Below are 7,157 nucleotides of genomic sequence, written 5' to 3'. Positions count from 1 at the left end.
TTACTTGATCTCGGCTGATCGCATGCACCACACCCTTATCTCGTTTAAAAATTCTTTCTTTCTAAGTGCTTTTCAAAATTCTTTCGAAAACATTTTCCTTTTGAAAATCTTTTTATCTTTCCCTTAGTTTGAGTTTAGATACACCCGGAAGTGTATCCGAATCCCTCAAACCAAGGCTCTGATACCAACTTGAAACATCCCCAAAATACGACCCGGAAATTTCATTTTTAATATAACCAAAATTCATAAAATTGAGTATCACATAATAAAACCATACGCTACGTATCTCAAACCATACTAAAATACTGTGTGAAAGCTGTGTCACAACTGTATCAAAACATATCTAAGTAAACTGAATCAACTCCCAAGACAAAAACTGAAGTTGTGGTGTGTGCGATGTCATCATCCCGAGCTCTTCCCTTTGCTTGCGGAAGTACCTGAAACCAAAAACTGAAACCGTAAGCACGAAGCTTACTTAGCTCCCCCAAACTACCATATACCACACAATAACAAATAAAGCACATATTGGGCCTTGCCCACTGCATCAGACCGAAGTTTGGAACTAGCTGCATCGGACCGAAGTCCGGAACTGACTGGGACCTTGTCCCCTGCATCGGACCGGAGTCCGGAACTAACTGCATCAGACCGAAGTTCGGAACTAACTGCATCGAACCGAAGTCCGGAACTAACTGCATCGGACCGAAGTCCGGAACTGACTGGGACCTTGTCCCCTGCATCGGACCGGAGTCCGGAACTAACTGCATCGGACCGAAATCCGGGTCTGTCTGAACATAGCATATCATAAAACACGTATTTGCTAACATAACACATATACTGCATCGGACCGAAGTCCGGAACACATAACACAAAACATGCTTGAATCACAAAGACATCAAGCACTCTTACTACTGCATCGGACTGAAGTCCGGAACTACTGCTAACTAAACGAGCCGGCATTTTGGCCGCAGACCCGTTCCTACTGGAAGGAAACTCACCTCGTGAACTGGCTGCTGTGTGTATGGCTCTGGAAGCTATCTGCTGCTGCTCTGGTATCTCCCTGGCTACAATTCCATAAACACACTCAATCAAATACTAATCACTGCATTGGGGTAAAATGACTCTTTTACCCCTGGTCAAAGTCAACTCTCCCGGTCAAAGTCAACCTACAGTTGACCTGACTCGCCGAGTTGGGCCGCCAACTCGCCGAGTCTCTATTCTCATTTCTCAACCCTACTCGTGGCTACTCGTCGAGTATGGCATCAACTCGACGAGTTCCCTTTTGATTCAAAAAAACTCAGGCAATCTGCATCCGACTCGCCGAGTCGTATGAACAACTCGACGAGTTGTTCTTCGAGCTAAGAAGATTGCCTTGGACTCGTCGAGTTGTATGAACAACTCGTCGAGTTCCTCCATTACTGAGTCTAACCTCCAACTCACTGAGTCCACTCTACTACTCACTGGTCCCCACTCGGCATCACTCAAAAGGGGAAAATCGGGGACTCGCGACTCGACTCGCCGAGTCGTTCTTCCGACTCGCCGAGTCGCTTGCATGCAGCTACTCTAGACTCGATTCTGCTTGAATACAGCGTATAAAACTTATAGATCTGGGCTCCCTTAGCTCGATTAGCACGTAAAGATTCTATCTTTATGTGCCCATAAGCATCCATGAAGATAATAAGGCTCAAAAAGCATAATAAAGGCTAGATCTAGGGTTCTCATGCAAAGCATCTTCAAAAAGGCAATATATCTGGGCTCTACAACTCCTAAATGAACAGATTTAGGGATATCTCGACCTATTAAGGCATCCCTAAAACTATAAGGTTTGGAAAATACATCAAACTAGCCCTAGAAGTGTTCTAATGGAGGTTTAAAGCATAAAACAGAAGGAATCCGAGAAATACCTCAATGAACTCTGATTTTGACCTTGGATCTTTGCTCTACACCTCTTCTCTTTGGACCTTTCTTCTTTTTCTTCTTCAAGCCTTCAAGAAATCACACAAAAACACTTAATCAATCAAGGGATGGTTTAGGGTTTCTCACAGACTCTCTGAGGGTGAGGGAGGCGAGTTTGGGGCACATAACAGTGCTTAAATAGTGAGCAACCCGGGGATTTAGGGTTTCTTCCTGGCAGGCAGACTCGCCGAGTCCCGAATATGGACTCGCCGAGTCGCTGACTTACACGTGCTCGAAATCATGTCCCTACTCGACGAGTCGGGCTATAGACTCACCGAGTCCCTCTTGAAAACTTCTAAATAAATATCATGGAAGCAACATACCAGAGACGGGTCGTTACATTTGGTCCCTAACTTTTTTTTTGCATACGGACCATCCCTATGGTTTGATTTTGTTGCGTTTTTCGTCCCTTGACCAAACTTGCAATTTTGACCAAACGATAGGGACGAAAAAACACAACAAAATCAAACCATAAGGACGATCCAAGTACAAAAAAAAAGTTAGAGATCAAACGTGTAATTTTGATCAAACCATAGGGACGATTTCAGTAATTTACTCTTAACAAAATTGTTGGGTTGAATTGTGTTGGTAAACTTATTTAATATTTGACTCTGTTTATGAGCCAACCCAAGTACCCAACCCAAAATATTGATACCTCCGGTTTCAACTAGCTACTATATGATCACTAATTTTCCGATATCATAAAGTCCTTTATATCAATCGTGATGGTTTTTAACGAAAATTTAATCCAAAACTAATACAACTCGCGTATACAAATATATGGATATTCAAACATGGGATTTTCATATTCTTTCTAATAATTCTGGGAATTTGGGATGAGCGTTAGAAGCATGGGCAAAGGTTGTATGGGAAAAAGAAAAAGCGGTTTTGATTTAAATAGAAAATGTGCAGAGGAATGAGGAGGCATGCTTTGTTAAAAGATGAGTTTTACCACCGCCGGCAGCTTTTCCTCAAACCTTCAAATACTTTAAAATATACTTCCCCACTTAAAAGAAAATATATATACAAAGGTTAACTCCAAACATTTTATAAATAAGATAAAAAAACAATTGAAAATTATGAAATCTAGTCTAAAACTAGTTTATAAATGTTAATATTTCTTTAATATATAAAAATACAACATTTGTATTTAAAGCTATCTAGAATAATACGACCTCTCATTTTCTAAAAGATTACAATCTAAACTAGCAATTATTAAAAAAGATTGTGACATTCATCTTAGGCCACAAATATTAACTTTTGAATTAGTGCTTTTTAGGCACTAGATTATAAATCTAATTTTTTTTTTGGTATATATTAAGACCAAAAGATGTATCCATCGAATGTATAATGAAATGATGCGGCATTACAGTGAGATGAGGAACACCACATCATCTGGTGTGATGGGTGCGATAATCCTATAACCTTCATTGCAACGACCTTTTTTTTTTCATTGTTTAGACATTTGTTCGTTATAATATTTCATTGCTTCATGTTTATTAAAAGTAAAATAATAGTAAAAATATGGGTAAGTGAATGGTGATCTTTTCCTAAACGAAGGAAGAATGACAGAAAAATAAAGGAACAAGGAACTACACTACTTGGCCATAGCTAGATATGACATTTTCTTTTTAAAAAGAAAGAACTTTAATAATTACTCTTGAATAAAATATATGGTATCTTTTAGACAAAAAAATGTTACCTTTCGATTTAAAATAGTAATTAATTATGTGACTTCTGTCCGTTCAAGTGTATATAGTCTAAGGGAAAAGTGTAATACAACCACAAAACATGTTTAAAATTAAAATCACATAAAAATCGTTAAAAACGCACGTCTTTGGGAAATTTTGTTATGCTACGTATTATTCATTTCGTGTGCAAAATTTTCTACATAATGTTTTTTTTAAAAGGTTTCAGATTTTGATATAAGATTTTTTTTCTTTTTATCAAATTATACATTTCTTCCAAAAAGGAATTTAATTTAATAATTAACAAAGGAAACCAATTCATAATCCCACTTACGTGCCTTAAAAATTGTGACAAGTGTTTTATACTAAGATCTACATATAATCAAAGTATATTGAATTCTATAAAATTTACACACAAATATAATATTTTGTTTGTTATATAGTTTTATTATTTTTTATAAGGCCTCAAACTCTATAAACGTTCAATAAAATATATTTTAAAAAATATCATTATTAAAAAAATTATCCTAACAAAAAGTTTAATGATACACCTATTGAACGTTAATATGATATTGAGTTTAATACTTTAAAAGCCGATTAGATTTTATTTCGTTCAAACATTTTATTAAACTACTCATAATTATTCAAAATATTCCACAAATTACTAAAAAATATTAATTGATTTACCGATTTAATTCCCCTTTGGTTCATGAAAATTATTAAAACTCCATTTTCCCGAAAAGCACAAACATCCCCTTCAACGTTCAGTTTCCTGTCATTGATTACCCGAAAAGCATAAACATAAAACACCCCCTTCTCGAATTTAACTTGAATACCTACGATACAACCTACAAAAACACACATTACCTTACCTTGTATGATAAGACATCTTTCATTTTAACAGGATATTATATGGATACTATGTTCACCCTCCGACACCAACAACTCCTCTCTGATTATCAACAACAACATCATCATCATCATCATCGTCAATCTTTCAACTCCACCGTAAGTTCTAGCAGTTCTAGATCCTCCACCGATCATCAAACAACCACCGGCGCCGGCCATTACTACCAACCACAAGAAGAATGTTTCCCTAGTACTTTCTTCATGGAAGAAGATGATCTCTCTTCTTCTTCCTCATTGCAACAACACTACTACTCTTCTAACCAGTTACAACCCCATTTCCACCACCAGTTTTCCGCCACTCCTACTCCTACTTCCACCACAAGCACCACCACCACTCCTCCTCCACCTCCCAAGACTCATGGTTTTTCTTCTAATTCTGATCATACCAACTTTAACTACTCGTCTTCCCAGGATCATATCGCTATGGAGTTTTCGAATTCGTTCTCCGCCAACGGCTGGGCGTCGGATGTGTTATTGGAGGCTGCGCGTGCGGTGGCTGATAAGAACAGCACGCGTCTACAGCAGTTGATGTGGATGCTCAACGAGCTCAGTTCTCCCTATGGCGATGTAGATGAGAAGCTTTCTTGTTACTTTCTTCAAGCGCTTTACAGTCGGATGACGGATTCCGGTGAGTTGAATTACCGGAATTTATCGTCGATTTCGGAGAAAGTTAGCACCTTTGAATCAACCAGAGAATTGGTGCTCAAGTTTCAAGAAGTCAGCCCATGGACGACGTTCGGACACGTTGCGTGTAACGGAGCGATCTTAGAGGCGTTAGACGGCGAGACTAAATTGCACATTGTTGATGTCAGCAACACATACTGCACACAGTGGCCGACGTTGCTGGAAGCCATCGCCACCCGGGCAGATGAAGCACCTCATCTCCGCCTCACGACGGTGATCTCCTCCAGATCAGCCGGCAGCGACGGAATAGAGAGGATCATGCGAGAAATAGGGAGTCGGATGGAAAAATTCGCCAGGTTAATGGGTGTCCCGTTTAAATTCAATGTGATACACCATATCGGCGATTTATCCGATCTGAATTTTAGTCAGTTAGCTATTCAATCTGATGAAGCTCTTGCTATAAACTTAAATGGCACGTTACGTTCTGTTAGTAATCACCGTAGGGATTATTTGATCTCGATGTTTCGGAGTATGAACCCTAAAATAATGACGATCGTGGAAGAAGAAGCTGATTTGGAAGTGGGGATTGATGGGTTTGAATTCTTGAGAGGATTTCAAGAGTGTTTGAAATGGTTTAGGGTTTACTTCGAAGCTCTCAACGAAAGCTTTCCTCAAACGAGTACCGAGAGATTGATGTTGGAGAGGGAGGCGGGGCGGGCTGTGATGGACTTGGTGGCATGCTCGCCGGCGAATTCCGTGGAGAGGCGGGAGACGGCTAACCGGTGGTCCAGTAGGCTTCGTGCAAGTGGTTTTGGTGGGGTTTCATATAGCGAAGAAGGGTGCGACGATGTCCGGGCACTGCTGAGGAGGTATAAGGAAGGGTGGTCAATGGCTCCGTCGGAAACGGCGGCCGGAATTTTTTTGATGCGTAAAGAAACACCGGTGGTGTGGGCTAGTGCATGGAAACCTGTATGATGATTGCGACTTCCACTAAAAGAAAATAGAAAAAGGAAAGTGGAGTGGGTGGCACGTGCATGGCATGACGAGGGTTCGCTAGCTCATCATTAATTTAATCTTGTCTGCCAAAATTGTATTCATTTTCTTTTTATTTTTATTATGATTTTTTTACCAAAATTTTGAAAATTTGTATCAACTTTTTATCGTAATTTCTAAATGGAAGCTTTCATGATTTGAAATTTCCTTTTTGATCAAAATTACATCTTACATAAAAGGTTATTTAAAACAAGTGTCGAACTAGTTGGGCCGTGAGGTCACATAGATAATGGGTTAACTAAAAGTGGGTTGTGGTTCGGGGAAAATTAGGGAAATATTTTTTGTTTTTTTTTATGTTTAGATAATATATTTTTACTAATTTATAAAATAAATCCTATTATTTTTATAAATAGATCCAATAAAATAATAATATTTTTTTAAGACGTTCAAGTCTCTAAGCGTAAAGTACAACTAATCGTGAATAAAATAATATTATAATTTGAATGCGATTTTTACTCGGTCTCACATTGTTAATAAACCCTCATATCTCGGTTCTCTCCATCTCCAGATTTTGAGTTGTACCTCTCAACGCCTTTCTCCGGTATATCCAACTTCCTACCACCCTGACTTTCACTCTCCCTTTCTTCTCTCTACAAACCCTAAGCTGCCTCCACCACTACCAACATCAATCGCCTCATCCGTCACCACCATCACGTCTTACCACAGTCGCCCACCTCACGACCACCTACTCCACCATTTCCGTCGTCATACTACCGTAGAAATCTTCTTTCCTTGCTAAGTGGTCGTCTTTTCCTTCTCACAGACCACCGACCTCCAGATGCGTCGTACCATCTCTAGCCACCTGAATCAGCATGCTCCCAACGATTCCCTTTCTCTCCCTTAATAGAAACCCTAATCGTTCGAAACCTACATCTGGAGGTTAATGGCCGATGAGTTTCTGTATCAGAGCCACCTCAATTTGGAGGTTGA

The 7,157-nt window shown here is 39.3% G+C and overlaps 1 protein-coding gene and 1 long non-coding RNA gene across 2 annotated transcripts; one reads left to right on the top strand and one right to left on the bottom strand.

Moving 5' to 3' along the window:
* Positions 1–285: 285 nt before the first annotated feature.
* Positions 286–2,108, bottom strand: LOC128132087 (uncharacterized). Its single transcript, XR_008230012.1, has 3 exons — positions 1,902–2,108; positions 996–1,061; positions 286–437 (listed from the first exon to the last, which is right to left on the bottom strand). It is a non-coding gene; the product is annotated as an uncharacterized LOC128132087 (long non-coding RNA).
* A 2,320-nt stretch (positions 2,109–4,428) lies between these two features.
* LOC111900213 (protein SHORT-ROOT) lies at positions 4,429–6,370 on the top strand. The gene has a single exon (XM_023896081.3). The coding sequence runs from the start codon at positions 4,554–4,556 to the stop codon at positions 6,147–6,149; it is 1,596 nt and encodes a 531-aa protein (XP_023751849.1). The 5' UTR covers positions 4,429–4,553; the 3' UTR covers positions 6,150–6,370.
* The last annotated feature ends 787 nt before the right edge of the window (positions 6,371–7,157 follow it).

Source organism: Lactuca sativa, chromosome 2 (genome assembly GCF_002870075.4).
Source record: "Lactuca sativa cultivar Salinas chromosome 2, Lsat_Salinas_v11, whole genome shotgun sequence".
In the NCBI taxonomy this organism is placed as follows: Eukaryota; Viridiplantae; Streptophyta; class Magnoliopsida; order Asterales; family Asteraceae; genus Lactuca; species Lactuca sativa.
Note: the sequence above shows the minus strand (reverse complement) of the source record. Positions and strands in the feature narration are given on the sequence as shown.